Source organism: Pongo pygmaeus, chromosome 21 (genome assembly GCF_028885625.2).
Source record: "Pongo pygmaeus isolate AG05252 chromosome 21, NHGRI_mPonPyg2-v2.0_pri, whole genome shotgun sequence".
NCBI classification, from domain to species: Eukaryota; Metazoa; Chordata; class Mammalia; order Primates; family Hominidae; genus Pongo; species Pongo pygmaeus.
The window spans coordinates 30,909,534-30,936,330 of NC_072394.2; the positions used below are offsets into that span (position 1 = coordinate 30,909,534).

Sequence of the window (26,797 nt, forward strand, 5' to 3'; positions counted from 1 at the left end):
TCCATAGCCAGTCCCTTCCTCTGTCCTCCCAGTGAGTTTCCAGTCACCACGTGGATAGGAAAGGCTCTGCTGGTTCAAAGGTTCTGCTGCACGTGGGTAAAGTGAGAGAACAGCCATTTCATGAATGGGATGTGAGAAGATGACTTGGTCTCAAGTCCTAATCTGTAAAATGCGGGGAGGGAAGCTGGGCTAAGCCTCTTCTAAGGTCAGTCCCCTTCCATCGTCAGCGACCCAGTCCCTCACAGTGGTGTGTGCTACCCTCTGGTGGACACAGGGAGGCACAGGTACAGGCGTGCAGCCCACCAGCTCCGAGGGTCTTTGCTCTGGGCTCAGCTGGATGGGGATGGAGTGTTGGGGTAGTTTCTAGACCTCATCAACTGTGATTTGAGTCTCTTCCCCTTGGCCAAGTGGTCAACTGAGAGCATCCGGAATGGTGACCATCCCAGGCTGGGAGGCCAGGGGAAAGGGGGCCAGAGGGACCTCCCTGGACCCTAGCAGAGCTCCCTGCTCTCCGTCCTCCAAGAAGAGCTGGTTAGCCAGCATGAGGCACTGGTGAGATGTGGACGGAGCAGGCCCCTCTAGCCCAGCTGCTCCACAAGGGCCCTTCCTTCCTGCCACAGTGAGGCAGGGTGGATCACTCACCTGGAAGCCCCTCTCCGTGGGCTCTGGGGCAGGCCTGGGGTGGGGAGCTCGGGGGGCGCAGCACGGGGGCGAAGGCGCTCCTCTGTTTGACGGCGGAGATCATGTTGACAGGCGAGAAGGAGAAGACGCTGGTGGTGGGGGCAGCGGCCGGGAGGGACATGGAGGAGGCAGCCGCCAGCGGGGGGCTAGAGGGCATGACTCCGGGGCGGGGCGGGGAGGGGCAGGCGCAGCAGGGAAGGTGGTGGGAGACACAACAGGGAGACAGCACCAGAGTGAGCAGCTTGGCTGGGGCCCCACGTGGGCTGCTGACCCAGGTACCAGGCTCAGACGTTACTGGGAGCTGTGAGGGTGCTGGGCCAGCCCTGACCTCTCAAGGGTTCTGGAGATCTTTTCTCGGGGCTGGGGATGACAGGGCCAGACCAGGTAAAGACAAAAGCAAAACCAGAACATTCAAAAAAACCAAACAGTGGGAGGTACCCCCCAAAAATGAGATGAGCAACAGCTGGACTACTTCAGGATTTCTGCTGAAAACCCCTGGGATTCTGAGATGCTAGGAAACAATTATGAGCCTTGCTTGGGGTGCCAAGGCTAGAGTCATAGTTCAGGGGTCACAGAAGAGCTGGAACAAGTAGTCAGGGATGAAGTTTGGGGGAACGCACAGGCTCCTGTTATAAGCTTCTCTGCCGAACATCACAAACAGCACTCCAACTTCCTCCTCGAATATGCTCTCCTTGCCAGTGTTCCCCATGCTCCTCTGTCCCTCTCCCACTTCCCCCTGCACCCTGGGGCACTTTGTTTCCTTACAGCTTAATGCAGGTCCTTGTCATCTCCCACCTGGGCCCCGCGGGGTCTCCTGAATCTCCCACTTCCAGCTGGTCAATTTTAAAGCAAAGTGCAGGGATCTACATCCCAGATCCTCCTGTTCTCAAACTCCCTAGCCACCAGGCTGGGGCTTGCCCTCCTGGGAATGGCAAGGGAGCCTCTTGCACACAGGCTTTGCCTGCCCCCTCTTCCTGCAGCCTCCTCTCCTGGGGGCTCAGGCCCGGGGCATCACTGGATTCCATCTTTCTACATCCTCATCTGAACCCAATTCCCTGCCTCTCTCCTGTAAAGACTGGTAAGGCTGTGATTTGAGTATTGTCCAGGCAGCAGGCAGTGGGGTGGGTGGGGCTTCCTGGAAGAAAGCAATAGCCTGAGAAGGCTTCCTTTGGCATCAGAGGACCCTCCTACCTCCCTTGATACAATAATGCCTTCAACTGCTCCTCTTCCAAATGCCCTCAGCCTCATCTCCTTTAAGACAACAGTTACTGCCAGCTGGAGAGGCCCCCAGAGCCTGATGAAGGGCTTGAGACCAATGCCAGAAAATGTACTGTAGCTCTCAATGCCCAGGGCTCACAGCCACATTTTGTACCTTGGATAGGTAGTGTGGGGAGTTGTGAGTCATTCCAGGGTTGCTGGTGGCTGAAGCAGAAAAACAAAGAGAGACCCAAGCAAACAGTCCCTGAGCCTCTGGCTGGGGCAGTTCTGATGTCATTCCAGGAATGTTCTGGCAAACTCAATGAGAATGACACCCCTTGGAGTTGGGCCACAAAGCACCCTGAACGTGGGGAGTGGAAGGGTACCTGGGTAAGCCTTGGTCAAGACAATATCATGAAATGGGACCAACCCTCCCTCAAGTCCAGTGTGTCTCCAGCTGATGCTGGGTTTAAGCAGCTCTAGAATTCTTGATCTTCTTGCTGAATCGGAAGACCCCAGGTGGGCTGGGTTCTGCACACTGGGGCAGTGTGTTCCTCTACTGTTGACTACAGTGTATGTGCGGGAAGGAACTGATGTTCCAGACCCCACTAGTGTTGGCCCAAGGGGAAAGCTTCAAAACCAAGGGGGTGCCCACAGAGAGGTTGTGAGGGTACTGCCCCAGAACTGAAGGGAAGGAGGAGCAGTCAATCCTGGCCTGAGCAAAGAGCCAGGAGAGGCAGGGGCCTTGGGAGGGACACCAGAGGGCCATGGCCTGTGTGGACTCTGGCTTATGGGGTCTTGGGTCCCAGAAGTTGAGCCCAGGCCAGAGGAGAGGGCCAGGCTCAAGCCTTCAGCCAGAAAGCAGGCAGGACACACGCCCTGCAAGGAAAGCCAGGCTGGTGGACAGACAGTGTAGTCTCGGCAATGGCAAATATGGGACAGGGAGAGGGGAGGGCACTACGGGCAAAGCCATGACCAGTTCCTTCTGGGACAGCCTTCACCACCTCTCCAGCTCTGCAGAGTCGCCTGGGACTTCAGGGACAATCTCTCTTATGATTGATAGGGAGGCTTCTTGCAGGTGACAGGAGTGGGGGGATCCCCCAAGCCCTGGGCTTTGCATACAGTGGGCGCTTTATAAATGCCTACTGAATAGCTAAGCTAAAAAGAGCTGTGAACATGCTGATCTGGAACTTGATGATGGAAGAGTCTTGAGGGCAGTGTAAAATGACAAGGCATCAAAGCTGTTTGGAATGTCACTCACTCATGACACGCAGACATTGCCTGTCCACCCAGCTCAGAGCTCCCCACTCTAAGAAGCCAGATGGGACGTGGTCAGCGCCCACAGTCAGGGCTGGGACTCCGAAATCATACACTGGTCCTTTAGGCACAGTGGCACATTCAGATCCGAGATCAACCTTAAGTGGGGGGTGGAATTGACCCTATTTGACTGCGAGGAAACAAGTTCAAATAAGTAACTTGCTGAATGCCCGGCAGCTCCTGATTTGGACACTGAAATTCAAATTCTGTCTGATCACACAGAACTCGCTCGCTCTGCCGGACGACATCGCGGGGACCACATCCTCCCCACGCCCACCTGGCCTCTGGAGTCCTGGGAGCCGGGGGCGACTGGAAGCCGGCTTCCCTCGAGCCCTGAGTTGCCTTAGGCTTCCGGCAGGCGGCGCCAGCCTCCTCCCCAAGTCCCGGCGCGAGATGGGAAGGGGGCGGTGTCCCAGGTTTCAGATGGACGCCCGCCACCCATTAAAACCCACTTCAGGGGGACTGGAGGCCTAGAAGCGATGTGCATAACGGATGGGCAAAGAAGGCTAAAGGTGCACGAAGTACTCTGGCCCCAGGACCCCGGGATGTGCAGCCTAGGGGTGGGGTTGAGGTCCTGCGGCAGGGGAGGTCCCAGGCAGGGACGGTGGGCCTGCCCCCGAGGGCAGAGCCAGGGTCGACTCTCACGGCGCCGGCGCCCCAACCTCTCCGGGATGGGCGGGGGCGGGGCTGAGTCCCGTTCCGCTCCCCGGCCCCAGACCTTCCCTCGCGGGCGGGGGACACTCACTGGCGAAGGGCGAGGTGGCGGTGGAGCCATTGAGGAAGCTGGGGGACCCAGGCACGCCGAGGCCGGCCACGCCCGGCGCGCCGTAGCCGCCCAGGCCAGCTCCGAGGCTGCTGCCGTAACCGCTCTGCTGCGAGCCGGGGCTGGGCGCGAACCCGCGGGGAGACGCGCTGCTGCAGCTGCGCGCGTAGCCTGCGAGAGAGAGGAGGCCGTCAGGGGGCGGTGCCGGCCGGGGAGGGGCGGTGGCGGGGCCCGAGGACGGCGGGGAGGCGTGGCTCACGCACCCGGCTCGGGCCCCGGGGTGGCGTCCCCGACGGCGATGGCCAGCGGGCTGCTGAAGGCGTTGATGCCCACGACGGCAGGGTGTGGGTGGCTCGGGGCCAGGGGTCCGAGCGGCCCGGGTGCGCGGGGGGTGCTGTACAGAGCCTCGGCCACGTCCGCCGCGCGCTTCAGGAGGAGCTCCTGCGAAGACAAGAGCTGGGCACGGCCGGGGCAGCCGAGGGCGCAGCGTGATGGGGAGCCCCGGTCCCGGCGGCGCTGGGAGGGCGGAGGCGCCATACCTGGTTACTGCCGGGCACTCCGTACAGGGCTTCTGCCAAGTCGGCCGCCCGCTTCAGCAACACTTCCTGGGGACAGGGGGAGAGACAGCGGGACGGAGGGGCAGCCCCTGGGGGCGACGAAGGGGCCCTCGGGAGCCCCTTCTCACCCCCTTGCCCACAGGACACCCTCGGCCCCGCCCCACCCTTCTGAGTACCTTGGGCAGCCTCTCGGGGTCTCCGGGGTGTCTGGGAATGACTTTCTGTAGCCTCTGGAATCCGTAGTCAATGGTGGGCTCGTTCAGAGCTGGGGAAGGGGGCGGCGTTTGGAGGATGTCTCCCCCGCAGCTCCCAACTCCCAGGGTGAGACGCAGGGCGCCAAAAGCAGGCCAGCGCCCAGTCCAGGAGCCTCGCTGCAGCCCCCTCCACCAGGCCCAGCCCAAGTCCCCCGGAAAACTCCAGGCACGCCCGGCAGCGAGGTTCAGGGAAGTTTCATTTCCTTCGTTTGTTTATTCAACAAATATTTACTGAGCCAGGCTCTGTCCTCGGCCCTAGGCGCTTGGCATGAACACATATGCACCCATTTGTGATTAGAAAAAAGGGAAACCGTATACACATGAGTTATATAGTCCTAAAGGCAGGACTCGATGGAGAGTTTTCTCTTTTCATCTGGTCAAATCAGGAGTTTATTATAAAAAAGAAAAAACTTAACAATCTCCATTTATCACGGCTCAAGTGGACTCTCTGCAGCATCTGAGGGCTAGAGGTTTGCATGCACCCCAGGGAAGCAACTGGAGAAGTGGGTGGCTTGGGCTGGGGCGGGAGGATGGAAGTAGAGAAGATCCGGCCAGCGGCCAGATTCTACATTGCATCTCCACGTGTGTTGTGTTCACTGCTTACCCGGGCGTTGTGCAAGGGGTGTGTGTGTATGCGCGTCTGACCCAGCTCCCCACGCCCTTCTCCTCCTCCTTCCCCTTTTCCTGATCCCCGCACCGCCCTTTTCAGATAGCCTGGCCCCGACCTAATCCACCAGTCTCAAAGCCCTACCTTCACCTCTAATTCTGACTTAGTGAATTTCCTTTAGTTTCCCGGCATAGAGAAAGCACTCACTTCTGGGGCTCGGTCCTTGTCATTCCTTCTGCAACCGCCCTTCCTTCCCCAGGTCAACCTCCCCACTCAGCCCTCGGGTTTCGCTTAGTCGGGCTCAGCAGACACTCCCTACCAAAGGTTTTCCTTGATTGTCAGCCCCTTGACCGTGTGACCCCACCCACCCCATGCGGTTCTCTGCTCAGCCTTTCCGTGTTAGACTGGAGCTTCGGGGAGGGTAAGTAGGGTCACTACCGAGTGTCCCTCGAAGGGCTCGATGACCATCGGTGCGGGGGGCGGCGCGATGGTGGGGACTGCGGTGGGGTGGAGAGAAGTGGGTGGCTTAGCTGGGGCGGGGCGGGAGGATGGAAATGGAGAAGACTCGGCCAGCGGCCAAATAGAGCGAGGCTGGGGGGTTCTACACTGCCTCTCCACGTGTTCACTGCTCGCCCTGGCGTCGTGCAAGGGGTGTGTATGTACGCACGTGTGTGTGCGTGTACATGCAGAGTGAGGCCTGGGGTAGCGTGGGGGAACCAAGAGACCCAGAGAAGATTCGGGGAGCAGCGACCCCATTAGCATCTTTGAAATAAACATCCCTTTGGAGAGGCTCTAAACCCTGGAGAGTCTGCGGGCGGGAGACACAATGTTCAGGAGGTGAGATGGCAGAGGGAGTAAGAATGTTGGTTGTGGGAGGGACTTTGCCCCGGGGAAGGGACTAAGGAGCCAGAGGCCAGGGAGGGAAACACACAGAGCCAGGGAAAGATGGTCCTGCGAGCGGAGCGATCACAAGCACAGGTGGTTGAAGGGACCCGGGGCCGCCTAGGGGGCGTGGCCACAGCGTAGAGCTCGGCTAACTCCTAACACCAAGAACGGAGATCAGTGCGCGGGGTGGGGCTCCCTCCGCGCACCTTAGACCTCCCCTCCCCGGCCCGACTCCTTACCTGTGTAGACAAAGCGGCCGGGGGATCCCTTGCAAAACTGCTTGGACTTGTAGGAGAGGGTCACCTCCACCACCCCGGGGATGTGCCGCGGGGGCGTCTGCACCCGGATGGCGTGGGGCGTGATGAGCTGCGAGGGGAGAGGGGAGGCCTGCAGGTCCCGCACCGGCGAGGGGAAGGCCCAGCCCCTAGGCCCAGAGGGAGACTGGCGGGGTTGGCCCACCTCGCTCCACACGAGCACATTTCCGAACACGACCTGCAACCCGTCGAAGAAGTTGTCGCCGATGACAATGACGGTGGCTCCGCCCGTGGTCCAGCCCTCCCCGGGGCTGATGGCCTTGATGCAGGGGGTGGCAGCTGGGAGGCAGGAGAGGACCCAGGTCAGGGGACAGCGCTGAGGTGGGGCCTGGGGGCTGGCTGGGCCCGCGGCGGCCGGGGCTGGGCCGGGGGTCCTGACCTTCGGAGGGGTCCAGGCGGCGCGCCCTGCGGCCATGCTTGGAGTTGTTGTGCACAAACATGTTGTCGGACACGGCCAGCACGTGTCCGTCCACGCTCACCGTCGTGGACACCACCACCTGCGGGGAGAGCCGAGGCCAGCCTGGCTGGGGCCCTCGGGGGCTCCCGGGAGGGGAATGTGGTGGGGAACCAGCACCTTGAGGCTGGTGACTGGATGCTGGAATTTAGGGTCACTGGTGGGAGGAGGAGGGCTTCAATCCTGCAGTGTCTGAGCTGGTGGAAGGGGGCCAGCTGGATCAGGTGATACCCCCAGAAGAACTGACTCCCCAGGCGCTACAAAAATAAAGACCCCTGAAAAAGCTGGCTCCTTAGGCAAAGAATGGCTACTGTTTTTGCATACACAGAATGCTGGGCTGTATCCACGGGCCTCCAAGCCAGGAATGGGGTCTTAGGCAAGTGGAGGTGGGCAGCATCAGCCGGAGAACCCAGCAGCAGGAGCCCCTGCCCTATTCTGGGGAGAAAACTGGGGCTGCCTTCTTCCCCCGCCCTGCACTGGGAGGGGTGTGCAGCTTGGGGATGTGCTAAGGGCAGCTGCTCTCCGCTTCACGCTATGCAAATTGCCTGGGTCGTTAATCATGTAAAAATGTCACAATTAGCATCTTCTTAAGTGGGACTCTAATGAAGCCTCCCTTGGCAGCCAGCACAAGTTGAGAAGGAGCTGCCCCACCCCCAGCAGGCACCAACCAGGCTGGGGAGGCACAGGGCTGGGCAGAGATCTGCCTTGGAGGCCTTTCCCAGGGTGGTAGGGTCACAGCCTTCCCTTCCCCCTCCCCTCCCCTCCATCAGGAAAGGGTGGGGTTGCAAGGGGAAACCCTCTCTCCAGACCCACCTGGAAGCGGCGCATGTCTCTGGGATTCCCTGCATTCTTCAGGCAGTTCTGGTTGCATTTGAGGAAGAACTTGAGGAAGAACCTGAAACAGTGTAGTCGGTGGGCTCAAGGGTCTGGGGGTTCTGGAAACAGATGGAGATCCAACTGCTCCCTGCCATGCCCCCTCCCCACAGGATGATTCCCCTCTGCCTGCTCCCATTCAGGCACACATCCCATATTCCCATCATGGCCTCCATATACCAGGGTGCCTGATACACACCAAACAGACCCATCACAATGACAACTTCGCTACACAACCATACACACCGTGTACTGATCACACAGTGCTTATTTATGCCACAAAGTGTATATTTAGCACTCCCACATAGTATATATTCACCATGAAGAGTAAGTCCATTACATACACTACATATACCTATTACTCATTATACCAAACACACTGTATACCCATTACACATACAATATATGCTCCGTATGTGGTGTGTATGCACACTTACCCAATGTAATGTTATCACACTGTGTATATGTCACAGTATATGCTCGTCACCCATATAGTACATCTGTTACACAACACATCCCTCCCCAGAGTGTACCCATCACCCACACAATGTACAGTCCTCAGACACAACACATTCTTTGTAGACACTGTTTATGCCTTGTATACTATTACTCACAAAACACAGCCATCACACACACTCGGGGCATAACCTTCACACAAGCATAAACAACATGTACTCCACATATAGCCTGCACTCATCACATACATATGGCATACTAATCAGACACAGAGCCTGTACCCATCATGCACGGTGTATGCCCGCCCTACACAGTATATGCACAGAGAAATAGGAAATACACAGAACAAATACATTAATACACATTTTGTGTTGTAAATGATTACCCAAAATATAGTTATTGCAAATACTGTAAAGCCATCCCATATAGCAGATGCCCCCAGCAAATTCACCTCCCACATGGCATATCCTCCTCCCACACATTTTATATCCATTATACACGTAGGAAAAGCTTAATCATACAGAGCACATAGCCACCATATACACATGGTGTATCTGTCAGACATGTGGTACAGAGACACCATGAATGTCTTCTTTTTTACATAGAGTTACTGGGAAAAAAACACATATGCGCTGATGAGGCTGCTTTTTAGACAAACACGTGAGCACTTGGCACTTGGTCCTTCTCTCCTTCCTGGCAGTTGGCTGGGAGGGTGGGTCCTTGGTCCTGGCACCTACCAGTAAGGTAGCCATGGACAATATTCTGGCTGTTGTACTCTTTTTTTTTCCTGTTTTTGTTTTGTTTTTTGTTTTGAGACAGAGTCTTGCTCTGTTGCCCAGGCTCGCCATGTCTCACTGCAACCTCCACCTCCCGGGTTCAAGCAGTTGTCCTTGCCTCAGCCCTCAGCTTCCTGAGTAGCTGGGATTACAGGGGCCTGCCACCATGCCCGGCTAATTTTTGTAGTTTTAGTAGAGACGGTGTTTTGCCATGTTGGCCAGGCTGGTCTCGATTCCTGACCTCAGGTGATTCACCCACCTCGGCCTCCCAAAGTGTTGGGATTACAGGTGTGAGCCACTGCACCCGGCCCTGTTTAACTCAGTAAACTTGGAATATGATCAGTGTCTGCCTTATGCCTTATAGCACTCTGTGAGCATCTGGGAAGATGCCCTTTACAAACTGTAGAGCGCAGGGCTAATGTCTGCAGTAGGTCCTGATATGTGGCACAGCCTCCTAGGCCACTGTATGAGTTTCTCCAGTCAGTCAGCTTCCTCATTTTACCTACACCCAATTGGGAGATATTTTTACCATACTATTTACTAAAGCAAATACAAGAGTCCCAAACCTGGGGTGGAACTTTAACTACTGTATAGTTACTCATGTACTACTTATATACCCCAAATCTGAATGTTCATTTAATTCACCAGAGTTGCCTCCAAAGTCTGCAAACATTAAATTCCTGTTCAGAGGAAGATTTGTTACAGGTCCTGAAAGCCTAGTCCCCAAACAGGAGGTCACCAAGTGCTGGGAGGAGTAAGCACCAGCCCTGGAACTGAGGTGTCCCCAGCGGGCAGCCCCTCCTTGGGAGCTGGTGGTAGTCACCTCCCTAGAGATACCTCTCCCTGGGGTCCTGCCTCTGTCTACATTCTCAGCACTTGTCATGTTCCCCCACAGTGGGCACCCCCTATATTTCCCAAATGGTGCACCTCTACAGTGTAGATAATCCATTTACCCCTACAGGATACCCTGCAGTGCAGACAGCTGTTATGACCCCAAACAGTAGTCACCAATGTGTAGATGCCATATATACCCCTATAGGTCACCCCAAGGTGCAGACACCTCCAGTGCTCCTGAGAGGTACACCTGCACAGTGGACGCACTCCATTTCTCTCTTATTAGTTACTATAGTAATCACTCCCTACACCCCTTATGACACCCCATGGTGTAAACACACTACACCCACATGTGCGACATGTTCCTCATCCATGCCCCACATTCACATGTGACAGAGTATAGACTCCCTACTCACACACACAGGCAGACCAGTTCATTTAAATTAAGTACTCGTGTGCTTGGTCCTTTGGCAGGTGCTAGATGGAGGGAAAAACACCAGGATGGGGCACGGTCTCTGTCCTAAAGGGATTGAAGGCTCACCTTTAGATACCACTGAAGATGTGACAAGCATAGGACTGCACCAAAAGATGACACATGTGCCCACTGCACCCCACTCCACTCAAACCTACAGATCAAGAGGAAGCGTCCTTGGGAAGGGGCCAAGATAGGGGCTCCGGCCAGGCCCGGACTCTCTGCGTGACCTGGGGTAGGTAAATCCTTCCACACACATGAAGGGAGAGTAGCGATTGAAGGCTGCCATGACACCTTCTAGTCCTGCCTCTGGGACATCCTTTACTTCTGCCCTCCCCAAGGCTGTGGTTTCCTGCTCCCTCGCTGGCCCTTCCCCAAGCCTTTGCTCAGCAGGTCTTCCCACTGTCCCTTTCCAGTACAGGTTTCATTTGTCCTTTGGGTCCACACCAATTCTCACGCCCTGTACAGCCACCATTTTCTGGCCACTCTAGGTTTCAAGGACCACCCCTCCCTGAGAGCCCTAGGGCCCTGCCAGCACCTCTGTCTATGGGGACACCTCAGTTTTTGAGCCTGGCTAGCATTACCTGCAGAGTGTGGGTGAGTAAAAGCAGCCGCACAAGGCCATGGCCTGCAGTGGGGGCTGAGGGTCAGTCCCCTTCTCCCTTCCCTTTGGGCCTGTCTTCAGAGCTAGCACATAGTCGAAGCCATCCATGGTGTGGCTGAAACCTCACTCCCTTCCAGCTGGTAGTCCATGAGGCTGCTCCCAGTCAGACAGCCTGCACCACCCCTCAAGACCAGCAGCATCAGCGTCACCTGAGACCTTGCTACAAATGTAGAATCTCAGCCCACACCTCAGACCTGCTGAGTCAGAATCACATCTCTGCGTTCATACACCCTCCAGGTGATGCTGGTGCACCATGAAGTTTGAGAACTACTGCACTGGAGCTGTGCTACCCATTACTATAGCCACCAGCCCCACGTGGCATGAACCCTTGCAGTGTGGCTAGTCCGAACTTCAGATGTGCTGTAAGTGTAAAATACACATCAGATTTCCAAGACTTAGAAAAAAAGAATATAAAATAATTCATCAGTAATCTTTTATGTTGATTTCATGTGGGAATGCTCATCTTTTAGATATATTGGGTTAAATAAAATGTATTATGATAATTAGTTGTATCAGTTTCTTGTGGCTACTGGAAAATTTAACATTACATATGTGACTTTAGGCCCCGCTCGGTGGCTCATGCCTGTAATCCCAGCATTTTGGGAGGCTGAGGTGGGCGGATCACTTGAGGCCAGGAGTTTGAGAGTGGCCTGGCCAATGCTGTGAAACTCCATCTCTACTAAAAATATAGAAATTAGCTGGGCGAGGTGGTACATGCCTGTAGTCCCAGCTACTCGGGAGGCTGAGGCACGAGAATTGCTTGAACGGGGGAGGTGGAGGTTGCAGTGAGCCAAGGTTGAGCCACTACACTCCAGCCTGGGTGACAGAGTGAGACCCTGTCTCAAAAAAAAAAAAAAAAAAAAAGAAAAAAGAAAAGAAAAAAGCATATTTACATATGTGGCTTGCTTGCATTATATTAATATTGGACAATGCTTCACTGGAGTGTATGTCTCTAGGGGAAAGTGACTCACATTTACTATTGATTGATTGGAGCACAGACTATAAAGTTAAGTGCTAATTTGTAGAAAACTGATAAGATACAAATGATATTTGTCAGTGGGAGCTAAAAATTTTGATGACCTGATACAAAAATTAGCCAGGCGTGGTGGCAGGCACCTGTAATCCCAGCTACTCGGGAGGCTGAGGCAGGAGAATCACATGAACCCGGGAGGTGGAGGTTGCAGTGAGCTGAGATTACGCCATTGCACTCCAGCCTGGGGCACAAGAGTGAGACTTCGTCTCAAAAAAAAAAAAAAATAAATAAATAAATAGATAAATAAATAAAAACTTTGATGACCTGGAGGTAGAGCATGGAAAGACAGATAATAGAGACTGGGAAGGGTGAGTTGGGGGGCGGGGAGTGAAGAGAAGTGGGTTATAGGGTACAAACAGCAAGACAGAAGGAATAAACTTGATGTTTGATAGCACAGTAGGGTGACTATACTTAGCCAAAATGTATTGTACCTGCATGATGGACACCCTAAATATCCGGATTGGATCACCACACATTGTATACTTTCACTTGTACCCTGCGAATTTATACTCCCCTCCCCCAAATTCATATGACTTGGAAACAAATGATATTTGTCAGGAGAAGTAAATAATTTCTGTTTGGTGGAGAAATTAGCCCTAAAGATGATAAAATTGTCCTATGGACATTAACTAGCTTTGTATCTAATTTGGCAATCTTATTCCAGTATTTTTCACACAATCCCTTGCCTCTCCCTCCCTCCCCTCAACCCCTTTCCATATACGCATGCACACTCACACACTCACACATGTATCAGTTTCTCTTCGTCTTCTTTGAATCAGCTTTGTCATCTCATTGGTTCCCTCATCAATAAGTTATAGAAAACTTCGACACATGCTCAGTAGCAATTTGTATGAGAATCATGCTTTTGACATTTTGAAGACTGTGCTTTGGCAAAGGTGACCGGCCCCCAAAGGCTCCCGCCTTCCAAGGCTGGACCTGGAATTAGAGGACTTCCGTTGGGGTCTAGAACCGGGAGCAGTGCCCGGGCTCTCCCCTGGACCTAGAGTGACTGCTGACCCTCTGGGTGCCGCTGCCTGGTCCTCTCCTTCCTCACCAGGGGGAGACAGACACACCGTGGAGGCTGGAAGGGCGAACGTGAGGACAACCCAAGAGACTTCTCCCTTGGCTGACGCCCAGGGGGTGACACTTTATTCCACCTGAGCAGTCACTGGAGGATGAGAATGGAGTCAGGGAAGAAGAAGGACGGGCAGCAGGTCCTTCAAGCCATGTCTGCACAGAGGCCAGATGCAGGGGCTGGGGACTGGGGGAGAGTGAGAGACCCGGTGGGCAGGGGGGCTGGAGGGAGACACATACGCACGTGGAACACACGTGGACATGGGAACTGCAGGCAGGTGCTCCCCTTGAAAGAAGAGAGCCTGGGAAGGGGCTGGGTAAGTGAGGACAAGGTTCTGGGCCTGGGACACCCTGTAGGGACTTGAGGCAGGAAGGGATGTGCACTTTGCTGAGGGGCTTGAAGCCCTGCTTGTCACCATGGAACCACTCCCAACCTCTAAAGCTCAGATGAGCCTGGGGGTGTTCTCTGAGCAGCCCTCACCACTCCTGGCCCTATGGGGCTGAAAAGGAGTCTAGGAAAGCCCCTTTTTCCTGACCAGGATGGGGGGCAGGGGGCAGGGAGTGGGGGGAGTAAAGTGAGCCCAAGTCCACAGCCCTCTCTGACCTGAGGATCCCTGTGGAGGGTGACCACTGCAGGACCAGTGCCCAGTGCCATCCCACTGTGGCCATGAGGCTCTCGGAGGGCATGGCTTCCTAATCCAGACCCCACAGAAAAGGGAGTAAGGGAAAGGCCAAGTCCCAGAAGCTTCCATTAGGCTTACTGGAAGAAAACACCATAAATACAAGCATGACTTACAAATAAAATGCATTAGGGAGGTAACTATGCAAAAACAAAACAAACAAACAAACAACAAAAAAAGAAAAACAGGGAACCAGGTCTAACCCATCACGCACTTAGCAGCTTAGCAACCGCCCAGAACACTGCTGAGTTTGTCACTTTGGCATTATCTTGCTGAATCCCCCAGGTGGTGTCGGTCTGCAACCATTCCCACTTTACGGATGAGAAAACCAAGGCTAAGCTATTGACTGTGACTTGACAAAGTCACAGTCAATGCCAAAGTCAGGATATGAACACGGGTCTTTATGAACCACTGATGCCGACAAGAGTCCTAGAAGTCCTAAGTGGGGCTCTCAGAGTCCGACCCAGGCTGGTACTGCAGCGGCAAGCCCGCCTTCAAAAGCAGCTCTGAGAGGCAGGCTGTGTGGGGACCACGATAGCATGTTGTGGGGATTTCCTCGAGGTTACAAATTCAACAGGGTTGTAGAGGACACACTCAGGTCCTCTTGCTCCTAGTTTTGGGCTTTTGGCTGTTTTGACTGCTGCTATCAGTCAAGAAGATCTTCAGTATTAAAAAACAATGGAACCGATAGTTAAAAATTGTTCTAGCTCATTGGGGCTATATGGGCTTCATTATTCCATTCTGCCTATATTCCACATTCTCAATAAAAACTTTAATGAAAGACCAGAAGAAGGGCTGTGAATAGTGGTCATCCAACTAATGAAATATCTAAAGGATGGTAGTTATGCATCACGACTCTGATGCCTGTGACTTAAAGGAAAGCTCAGAGTAGTTCACCCACACAGCCACCTTACTACATCCTGAACTTAGTTTAGCCTTCGTAATCATGTCTATAAATGCTTTTTATTCCTCCCCATAAAAACAGCTCAAGGCGAAATGAAAAGAACGTCTTGTCCATGGAGTATTTCCTACCAAAGAAGCAAATTCTGGGTTGAGTATGGCTGAAGTGCAAACATTTAACTTATACGCTACTTCTCAGGGGTGGCACCATTGCATAAACTCCCCAAGCACAGTGCTTTACTCAAAAGAGACATTCAGTAGAGAAGGCAAGTGTGAAGGCAATTGATGTGAGTTCACTGTTAAACTCTAGGTTTTCAGGGGGTAGAAGGCAGAGTGGGATGGAGCTGCTTTTTTTTTTTTTTTCTTCTTTTTTTGAGTCAAAGTCTCGCTCTGTCGCCCAGACTGGAGTGCAGTGGTGTGATCTTGGCTCACTGCAGCCTTGACCTCCCAGGCTTAAGTGATCCTCTCACCTCAGCCTCCTGAGCAGCTGGGACTACGGGTCACACTACCATACTCAGCTAATTTTGTTTATTTTTTGTAGAGACGGAGGTCTCAGTATGTTGCCCAGGCTGGTCTCAAACTCCTGGGCTCAGGCGATCCTTCTGACTCAGCCTCTCAAAATGCTGAGATTACAGGCATGAACCACCATGCCTGGCCTGGAGCTTCTTTTGGAAGACAACGTCCGGGAACTTTACAGTGAGTTGATGCCTGCCTGATTCCCTCATGCCCCCGCTGCAGTGTAGACTGTCAAATGGCTCACAGCTGCCCCAAGGTAATCTGACAATTACCCTCAGCCAAGAGCATATACTCCCCACCAGTAGCCCACAGCCAATGACAGATTGACATTACAAGGAGGACCAACTTTCTAGCCATTCACACTCCAGACCGCCGCATGGGATAGGCTGACGCTAGACTCTGACCGAGACCACCTCCTTGTTCAGCTCCCTCTATACTCATTCCTTTTCTCCTGAGAGCTCTCCTTCGATAAACCTCTTTCACAAGAATCCTCATCTCAGGCTCTGCTTCCAGGAATCCCACCCTAAGAAAACTTAGGTCACAGAGCTAAGGCTTTTCACCAGCTTTTTCCTCCCTGTATCCCCTCCCCACAAGATACTTAGGGCTGAAATTATGTTCTCACTTCCAAAGAGAAAGCTGTCAGTAACTCAAAGAGCTGGAAGGAGAGCCCGAGTGCATTTTCCACTACAGGACTGTCAGGGGCAAGGAAGAACGTGTCTAGATTACAGTGCTCCCTAAGGGAACTTTTTCCAGAATGATATGCACTAGCCATACATGGCTACTGAGCATTTGAAATGTGGCTAGTGCGACTGAGGAACTGAATTTTATTTCATTTTAATTAACATAAATCTATTTTTTTTTTTTGAAATGGAGTCTCACGCTGTTGCCCAGGCTGGAGTGCAGTGGCGTGATCTCAGCTCACTGCAACCTCTACCTCCTGGGTTCAAGCGATTCTCCTGCCTCAGCCTCCTGAGTAGCCAGGATTAAAGGCGACTGCCACCACACCCAGCTAATTTTTGTATTTTTAGTAGAGACACGGTTTCACCATATTGGTCAGGCTGGTCACAAACTCCTGACATCAGGTGATCCACCTGCCTTGGCCTCCCAACGTGCTGGAATTACAGGCATGGGCCACTGCGCCGGCCATTTTAATTAACATAAATCTAAATAGTCACATGTGGCTCGAGACTACCATATTGGACAGTGGAGATCTAGAAAGAAGGCGTGCAGTGAATGGATATACGAGCTGGGGCAGGATGTTCCAACCAACAGTGTGTCCTGTGAAGGCCTTGGGAAAGACAGCAGATTAAGAGTGAAGGGTAGATTCAATTGGATATGTGTTTCCAAGCCCAAAGTTGGCACTGCAGCCTGAGATGGGGAAATAAAGGGATAGGGATCCTCTGCTAATTTTTATCCTGAAAGATTTGTCTTGGACTCCCATGAGCCTCAGAAGAAACTGAAGCAGTTTCTGGCTCTCCAGCGTGTTCATTGTCTGCCTCTCTCTACCCTCAGCTCAGGGACAGAAGAGGACACAGATGGCTGGGCCATTCATCCCCTCATTCATTCCATACACTCACTTAAAAAGATTTATTAAATATCTTCTATGTGTTAGGCACTGGGACATTGTACAAAATCTTAAGGAAATTACAACCCAACAGGAAAGAGAAACTCAGGAAGACAGAGTGGTGGGTACGGCAGGAGGATGTGCCAAGTGTAATCTGCAGTAGCCACTTATTTTGCCTAGGGGAGGCGGAATGCTTCCTAGAGCTCCAACTTGGTCTTGGGTGTTGGGTCTTGAAGGATCTCGCTGAGAAGTAGGAGGCAGGGCCCTCCATGCAAAGGGACTAACAGCTCCACCACGGGGCAGACGGCTCACTCGACCAGTGGTGCCTGACAAGACTGAGGAGGGCAGCGTGGCTTGGGGCCTGGGGTTGCTACCAAATCATGTGAGACTTGGATCCTCTGGGTGATGGGGAGGCTGCAGGGGATGTCTCCCTTCAGGCAGAAACAGGCACCAAAGGGCCTAGGCTAGAGAAGGGAAGGGAAATGAGGAGCTTACTGTAATAGTTCAGGCCCATGTGGGGTTGGCCCAGGCTGCTTCCTGGTCTTAGCCTGCGGTAGAAGCCAAGACAGACTGTCCCCAGGGCCATAGCCACCTGCCAGGCCTGGACCTGGCCTCCCCACCATGATCCCCACCCGGGTAGAGGTGGCTGCAGTGCAGATGGGCTGGGGGACTATAAATAGCCAGGGCGCATACATTAGCATGCCAATGCACCCGCACCCCATCCTCTATGCTAATGGCCCACCATGCGCCTGAACACCTTCTGTTCCCCTGCATGCATTTGCATGCACAATTAGCATAATCTTGTATAATTAATGAACAGCGTCAATTTTAGCTCCTAAGTAATTTGATTAACATGTTGATAGGGCACTTACTAGGCTCTCCAAACCTCAGGGCTGGGCATGGGGCCTGAGGAGAAGGGGAGGGGGTATGGAGAGACTGCTAAGGGGCCCCCAGCTGCCCACCAGGAGTGGCAGTGGCCATACTTCCCCCAAACCAGGCCTGAGGGGTGAGGAGGAAGGGTGGAGTGGCCGCTAATCAGAGGCCTCTGGGCATGCCACATGCAGCGGCAGGAAGGGGCTGGTGCATGGTCACCATGGTGTGTGCCTGTGTGGACACAGATGTACACACACACCCACACAAATCCCCTCAAGCCTGGGGAGTCTTCTGTGAATGCAGGCTATCAGAGTCCACAGGAGGAACAGAAGAGGAGACAGAGAAAAAGGAGGGAGGAAGGGGAATGGGGCATGGACGGCAGCAGAAGCCACAGAGCTGGAAGGGGTGCTTGTGAGTCAGAAAGAGATTTAAAGGAGAAGGTGGGAGTCTGAAGGAAAGAAGTGGTGGGTTCCTCTGGCCTTGGGCAGAGGTGGTGGTGGAGGTGAGCCCCGGGCTCCAAGACCAGAGACCTCGGCACCTCTTATCTATGAATCAGGTGAGAGGTGGGTAGGGGGTGTTAGCAAGGCCTGGCATCTTCTACAATTCACCAAGCACCCAGGGCAGACAGAACACACAGAAGATCAAGTGGGTGTCTCCCCCTTCCTATTCAGAGAAAGACCCATCCCCAGCCTGGGATGTCTACCCCTGACTGTGGGCTGTGCCTCTGGAGGCAGGACATTCCTCCTTGGTTCCCACTGAACTTTCTTTTTTTCTTTTTTTTTTGAAATGGAGTCTCGCTCTGTTGCCCAGGCTGGAGTGCAATGGCGTGATCTCAGCTCACTGCAACCTCTGCCTCATGGGTTCAAGTGATTCTCCTGCCTCAGCCTCCTGAGTAGCTGGGACTACAGGTGCCATTTTTTTTTTCGCATTTTTAGTAGAGACGGGGTTTCACCATGTTGGCTAGGCTGGCCTCAAACTCCTGACCTCAAGTGAGCCGCCCACCTCGGCCTCCCAAAGTGCTAGGATTACAGGCATGAGCCACCGTGTCCGGCCTGAACTTTCTTGCTGCTGTCCAGGCTCAGCTGCACTTACTCTGAGATGATCGGTAAGGGTGGGGTGGCAGCAGGGTAAGAAATGACTCTGAGGCAGTCACTGTGCTGGCACTGCATGAATACATCCTACTAACTCCACAGCATCCTCTCCTTCCCAGAATCACAGGAGGCTCATTGGTCAGCTCTATTTTACACATTAGGGAACTGAAGCTGCGGGAGGTGAGAACTTGCTCCAAGTTACATAGCCAGACATCCCAGGTTGGCTTGAGTCCCCAACCCTCAATAACTCTCCACTTTGTGGAGAAAGCTTATATTCAAGTTGCAGGCGGTTCACTCACTGGCCGCCTCCACTCCACCTATTATGGTTCCTAGGCTGCCTCATGCCTGCGGTCCCCCTCTTCCCCCAATTTCTTTTCTTTTTTTGAGACGGAGTTTTGCTCCTGTTGCCCAGGCTGGAGTGCAGTGGTGCGATCTCGGCTCACTGCAAGCTCCGCCTCCCGGGTTCACACCATTCTCCTGCCTCAGCCTCCCGAGTAGCTGGGACTATAGGTGCCCACCACCACGCCCGGCTAATTTTTTTGTATTTTTAGTAGAGACGGGGTTTCACCGTGTTAGTCAGGATGGTCTTGATCTCCTGACCTTGTGATCTGCCCGCCTTGGCCTCCCTAAGTGCTGGGATTACAAGCGTGAGCCACCGTGCCCAGCCCTCTTCCCTCAATTTTCTATGGAGGCACTGTCTAAATCTCTGCGCCTGTCTCAGCATGGGGGCCAGTCTGGCCCTAAGCTTGGCTTTGGCTGCCCAGAGGTCTCCTCATAAGTCCTTCCTCTTCATTAGAGGTCCTTTGGAGACCCTTGTCCTTATGACTGGCATCTCAGCCTATATGACCCTCAGAGCACATGAGCGAATCTCTCTTGAACCCCCTCTGCTTCTCCCTCTCTCAAATGCTCTCAGCTCTGAAAAGAATGGTGGGGGTTGGGGGGAATGCAGAAGGAAGTGCAGTGCATTCAGGTCACAAGAGGGAAGACCTTAGTCTCACCTCAGCACTGACCCAGCAGGGAGGTTCCGGAACCTCAAGGGGGATTGCCAGAATGGATCTGGACAGAAGTCTGTGCTTGCAGCATGAGTGTGGGAGATCCTGCTGGAAAGGGTGGAAGGAGATGGATGACACTGGGCTAGTTTTGTGGCTGTAGAGGAAAACAGAGAATGTTGCATTGACCAGTGGATTAGGAAGGGGGCTGATTCTTTTGCAGTTCCCACAGCCCCTTTCATCTAATTGCACTTATAATGTGCCTGATTTAGGGTCTAAACTTGCCCCCAATAGAGTAGACCAGAGCTTACCTTTGCCAGGTGGCTCAGACCTAAACTATTCCAACAGCGTCACTGAACAACACCCACCAGGCAGCAGGCACAATTACATGCCAGGGAGTATCCATAGCCCCCAGCTCCTATCTATCCCCAGGAGCCAGAGAAGAGCTATGAGCCTCCCATGGGAGGGGATCTTTCCCCACCCCTACCACAGGGTCATCCTGGCCAATCAAGCAAATATTTAAAATCTTAGAGCTGTGATGTCAGATACAGTAACCATGTGTTATTTCTTAAATTTGATTTAAATTAAACACAATTAAATATTCAATTCCTCAGTCACGGTAGCTACATTTCGAGTGCCCAATAAATATGTGTGGCTATTGGCTACCATATTGGTTGGTACAGAACATTTCCATCATTGCAGAAAGTACTATTGGATAGTGTGGTCTTCAAGCCTTACATTGTTCTCTATTTCTTCTTATCATTATGTAATTATAGATAATCTCTACTGACCTTTCTTCAAGTACACAAATTTTTTTCAAAATTATAAAATGTTGTTTACATAATTATATTTGTCTCCTCAATTGCTCTGTAAGCTTTCAGAGGGCAGGGATCATTGTTTAAGCCTCTCTTCTCCCAAGCATCCTTCATAGTCCCAGCCCCACAACAGGTGCTAATTGATTCATGATGGAATTCAAGAGTCAAAAATTACTGTGACTGGATGAATGCTGGACTAAAGCCCCCAAGTCACTTTTAACTTGTGCCCAGGTAAGAAATAACAATTATAGGGACAGGACTTTGGGGATTGCTAAGTAAAGACCTCTGAAAATCCGTTCTTCCATAAAGAAACAAGAACACTGGCAAAAAACATGGTCAAAATCAACTTTCTCAGAACTCTGAAAATTAACAAAACGTGTGCAAGAACTCAAGGAACATTAAGGCAAGAAAAATGGCTGAGTTATAATAAGAACAGAAAGCTTTGTGGTGTTTTAATTTGCCCTATTCCCATCCCCTACTCCCCAGCCCTGTTGAAGACCAGCTACCTTGCAACCACTATTGTAGTTGTGAAAACTAGCAAGCTAGCAACCATAGGAAGGGGTAGAGTGGGTTTGGAGCCTCTCAACAAGCTATATTCCCAGTCAGTTTTCACTCTTTAACCTTTCTAGCAACTCCCTGACAGCTTTATTTGCAGAACTTGTTATTTGACCTGATTCAGAACTTACTTAGTGGGACAGACACTATCTTCAGGGTGTTTGTTGAAAACAACCAGTGGCAATTGCTTAACATTGCAGCTACATGAGGCAGCAATACAAGTTGGGGGCAAATAAAAGTTTGGCCATAATATTTTAAAGGAAAAAGTGGGGAATAAGATGTTCACAGGGGGCTCTGAAAAGCTCTGACATATTCCTGGAGATCTAGAAAGCTATGCATATGTGCAGGGAGAGGCACATGACTTAAAAGGGCGTGGAAAGCCCCTGGTCTCTTACCTCTGGTTTATCCCAAGGCCCTGAGCAAGCAGGAAGTGAAGGTCAAGGCAGAGTTATAAATTGCTGGAGCACTGAAGGCATGTCCTAACACACATACAGAGCCTTTTGGCAAAGGGTTGAACACTTATTGACATTCAAGGCATTTAAAGAAATGCCTGTCCAATCATAGCCTGATAACTAAGCCAAGAGCAGAAACTTCAGTGATCATACATGACAGGAAATACAGACTTTATATAATTAGTCCAAGAAAGTCACTAAACAAACAAACAGCAATAGCAATAAGAACAAAATTGGGAGGGAGGATCTGATTTCCAGAGTACAACATTATATGATTAAAATGTCCAGTTTTCTACAAACAATTATGAGACATGTAAAGTACAGGAAAGTAAGACCCATACGTTGTAACAAAGCAGTCAATAGGAACTATCCCTGAGGAAGCCCAGAGGTTAGACTTTTTAGACAAATACTTTATTAATTTATTTATTTTTGGAACAGGGTCTTGCTCTGTTGCCCAGGCTGAAGTGCAGTGGTGTGATCATGGCTCACTGAAGCCTTGACCTCCCAGGTTCAAGTGATCCTCCTACCTTAGTTCCCAAGTAGCTGGGACTACAGGTATGAGCCACCATGCCCAGATAATTTTTGTAGGTTTTTGTAGAGACAGGGTTTCACCATGTTGCCCAGGCTGGTCTCAAACTCCTAGGCTCAAGCAATCTGCCCATCTCTGCCTCCCAAAATGCTGGGATTATAGGAGTGAGCCATTGCACCTGGCATAGACAAAGACTTTAAATGAGCAATTATAAATATGTTCATAGAACTAAAGGAAACTATGTCTAAAAAATTCAAGAAAAGTAAGAGAATGAAGTCACACCAAAAAAATCAATAAAGGATTTCAAATTATATTTTTAAAACCCATGAAATTCTGAAGTAGAAAAGAACAATAAGTAAAATTTAAAAATACCTGGAACAAGCTTCTCTAACCTGTGACCTGCGGGGCACATGCAGCCTAGGTTGGCTTTGAATTCAGCCGCAAATTTGTAAACTTTCTTATTATGAGATGTTTTTGCTTTTTTTTTTGTCTCATCAGCTATCACTAGTGTTAATGACTTTTATGTGTGGCTCAAGACAAGTCTTCTTCCAATATGGCCCACGGAAGCCAAAAGATTGGACACCCCTGACCTAGAGGAACTCAACAACATATCTCATTTGGTGGAAGGAAAAAAAAATCAGCATACTTGAATATAGGCCAGTTGAGATTATCTAGCTTAGGAACAGAAAGAAAAAAGAATGAAGAAAAATAAGAGACCTGTGGGAGCCATCAAGCATAGCAGTATATGCATAATGGGAATCTGAGAAGGAGAGTAGAGATGGAACAGGACAGAAAAATGTTCAAGAAAATGCCCCTAAATTTCCTAAATGTGCTCAGTAATGAAAAACATTATTGAGCATATCTTAAGAAGCTCAATAAACTCCAAGTAGTATGAACACAAAGTGTATGATCTATACAAAGACACATCATACTCAAACTTTTGAAAGCCAAAGAAAAAGAAAGGATCTGAGAAGCAACGAGAGAGAGAGAAGTAACTCGTCATGTATAAGGAATCCTTAGTAAGATCACCACATAACTTCTGAAACCATGAAGGTCAGAAGGCAGTGAGATGACATATTGTGTTAAAAGAAAACAACTATCAACCAAAAAATTGCATGTCCAGCAAAACTATCAACTTCTAAAATGATCAACTTCAAAAATGAAGGAGAAATTCAGACATTTTTAGATAAACAAAAACTGAGAGGATTCATCACTAACAGGTTTGTCCTACAAGAAATACTAAAGGGAGTCCTTCAGTCTGAAATGAAAAAAGACAAGACAGTAATATGAATTAACATGAACAGATAAAGAGCACTGGTAAAAGTCATTACATAGATAAACATAAAAGACAGTATAAATGTATTTTTGTTTGTAATGATTTTGTTTTCCTATCTAATTTAAAAGACAACTGCACATTTGTGGGGGTAGGGGATATATGGGAACTCTTTATAATTCCCTGTCTCAAAAAAAAAAAAAAAAAGAAAAAGAAAAAAAAAGAAAAGAAAAAGAAAACACAAAGCACAATGGCAGACATAAATCCTGTTTCATCAGCAATTACATTAAATATAAATGGATGAAATGCTTCATTAAAAGGAAGAGATTGGCAGAATGGATTAAAAAAGAAAACTACAACACAATCCAACTATATGCTGTCTACGTGAGACATACTTTAAATTCAAACATACAAAAGGTTTTGAAAATAAAGGGATGGAAAAAGAGATAACATGTGAACCCTAACTGAAAGACAGCTGGAGTGGCTATACTAATTTATGAATAGACATTAAGATAAAAATTATGAGAGACAAAGGAGGACATGTTATAATGATAAAAGTGTATCGTCAGAAATAACAATTATAAGCATATGTATCTAATAACAGTCCGGGTGTGGTGGCTCATGCCCATAACCCCCACACGTTGGGAGGCTGAGGCAGGCAGATTGCTTGAATCCAGGAGCTCAAGACCAGCCCAGGCAACATGGTGAAACCCCGTCTCAACTAAAAATACAAAAAATTAACTGGGTGTGGTGGCGTGTACCTGTAGTCCCAGCTACTCAGGGGGCTGAGGTGGCAAAATCAGCTGAGCTTGGGAGGTTGAGGCTGTAGTGAGCCATAAGGCTGTAGTGAGTTGAGACTGCATCACTGCACTCTAGCCTGGTCAACCGGAGTGAGACCCTGTCTTAAAAGAAAAAAAAAACAAACAAAAAAGCATATGTATCTAATAACAGCTCCAAAATGTATGAAGCAAAAACTAACAGAATTGAAGGAACAAACAATAATAACTGATAACTTCAATACCCTACTTGCAAGAATGTATAGAACTATTAGGTTTGACTGGGGCCCAACCTAGCATGCAACTGGTAAAGAAACTCACATTCTGTGTGTTGAAGCTCTACATACTCAATGTGAAGTGACAAGTGAAAGGTGAGGTACTCCTGGTTTTAGCTCTATTCCTAAGAATTCACATTCACATCCCAGAAGCACAAGGCCCATCAAGTCACAGGCAGATGGAGGCCTGGGTTCCGTGCCAGTTCCCTGTTCTAAAAGGAATACCATAGATTACAGGGGCTTGCTTAAGAGGGAGAGGCATCTGGTACCCATGGACAGAGAAAAACTTGGTTTGTTCATAGGAAGAAGGACAGTAGAAGTGGCCAGACAGAAGATGTCTGTGGCAGAGAATGCTGGCTGTCCCCGTTATCTAGCTTCCTTCCTTCCTTTTCATGATGGAACCCTCTGAGTCTTACCTAGGTTTAGGGATGCCCATTTAGACCCTACCTTTCCCAGCCTCCCTTGCAGCAGGGTGTGGCTAATGGCATGAGCAGAGGTAAGGTGGGACCTTTAGGTTATGTCTTTATAAGTAAGCTGCATGCCCCATTTATTCTATCCCCTTTTGGTATCTCTGAGCCTGTTTGGGCTATACAGATGAGGGTATCACCTCAGGGGAGAGGTGAGGAAAAGACTGCTTGGTCCTGGATGACTTTATGGAGAAGAGCCACCCTGGACTGATGCCCTGGACTGTTTTGAGAGAACTAAACAAATATTTAAGCCACCACATTTGGGGATTCTTTGTTACAGTAGATTATGCTAACTTATAGTGTCATCAAACAGCAAAGCTGGGCCAGGCACAGTGGCTCATGCCTGTAATCCCAGCACTTTGGGAGGCCGAGGCGGGCGGATCACGAGGTCACGAGATTGAGACCAGCCTGACCAACATGGTGAAACCCCGTCTCTACTAAAAATACACAAATTAGTTGAGCATGGTGGCGCGCACCTGTAATCCCAGCTACTCGGGAGGCTGAGGCAGGAGAATTGCTTGAACCCTGAAGGTGGAGGTTGCAGTGAGCCGAGATTGCGCCACTGCACTCCAGCCTGGTGATGGAGCGAGACTCCGTCTAAAACAAACAAACAAACACAAACAAACAAACAAAAAAACCAGCAAGGCTGGTAGGAGGGAAATGAGATGGGCTTTATGATTGGAGCACTGACTGATAGGATGGTATATAAGAAGTTTGGTGGAGGAGAAAGAGAATGCTTTCTACCAGCAGAGCTGCTGCACAGCCGACAGGCCCCTGTGCGTCCTGTTCTTGCAGAGGGTGGACAGGCCAGCTTCGCATGCCTAAAGGGAACAATGCTTCGTGTATGTGTGCTCATGAGTCTCTCCAGCAGTTAAGGGGACAGCAGAGTCCACAGAGCTTGTTTTGAGTGATGTGGTGGCTTAAGGATTACTTGTGTAGGGGATGTCATTGTTGCCTCACCCCACTCCCCTTCACTGGGGGTAGTGAGTTGAATGGTGGCCCCCCAAAAGTTATGTCTATGCCCCAGAACCTGTGAAACTGACTTTATTTGGAAAAAGGGACTTTGCAGCATCTGGAGACGAAATCAACTTGGATTATCTGAGTGGGCCCTAAATTTAGTGATGAGGTCCTTATAACAATAGGACAGAGGGAGATTAGACAGAAGAGGAAGAGGCACTGTGAAGATGAAGGCAAGGATTGGAGTGATGCAGCCACAGGGACTGCCAACAGAATCCAGAAGCTAAGAGAGGCAAGGGAAGATTCACCCCTAGGGCCTTTGGAGGGAGCACGGACCTACCAACACCTTGATTTTGGACTTGGCCTCCAGAATGGGGAGATAATTAACATCTGTTTTCAACTACCAAGTTTGCAGTAATTTGTTAGGACAGCCCTAGGAAACTAATACACTAAGCAAGTGCATTCATCCCCCAGCTGCAAAGTGCCCTCAGCCACAGGGCACCTGGAAATGCCAGGGGTGGTTTTTCCCTCACCATAGGGCTGGCCGGCAGCCTCTGACTGACTTGCTCTCAAAGAGCTGCCAAAGACTGTGTCCTTGCCACAGAGTGGGATCCACACTCCAGAGCTTCCAGTGGCTCTGAGGCTGGAGGTTGGACTCCAGTTCAATGCACATCCTTACTCAGCTCTGCCCCCTGCCTCCTCCTGCTTCCTTCACTCCCTGTGAGGGAGGAACTTGAAAGAGAACCCCCATCTCAGGCTCTGCTTCTAGAGGGTAACAATCTCTATAGATAGTAACAACCTCTATTTACTACTCTTTGTGTAATAGGATGTGAAAATGGACTCTTTTTGTCTTGGTTTCAGCTGAGGTCTCAAA

General features: G+C 50.7%; 1 protein-coding gene across 3 annotated transcripts in view; it reads right to left on the minus strand.

Moving 5' to 3' along the window:
- The window catches only part of EBF4 (EBF family member 4), a 69,573-nt gene that overhangs the window by 2,859 nt on the left and 39,917 nt on the right, over positions 1-26,797 (minus strand). For 2 of the 3 annotated variants that reach the window (XM_054466642.2, XM_054466645.2), the window contains exons 8-16: positions 7,843-7,924; positions 6,955-7,072; positions 6,721-6,854; positions 6,501-6,627; positions 4,692-4,780; positions 4,498-4,563; positions 4,222-4,399; positions 3,941-4,129; positions 643-840 (exon numbers count right to left, since the gene is read on the minus strand). In XM_054466642.2, coding sequence (XP_054322617.1) covers positions 643-840; positions 3,941-4,129; positions 4,222-4,399; positions 4,498-4,563; positions 4,692-4,780; positions 6,501-6,627; positions 6,721-6,854; positions 6,955-7,072; positions 7,843-7,924 — 1,181 coding nt within the window. The remainder of the gene's footprint in view (positions 1-642; positions 841-3,940; positions 4,130-4,221; positions 4,400-4,497; positions 4,564-4,691; positions 4,781-6,500; positions 6,628-6,720; positions 6,855-6,954; positions 7,073-7,842; positions 7,925-26,797) is intronic. The other variant, XR_008496049.2, reaches the window with a different exon arrangement.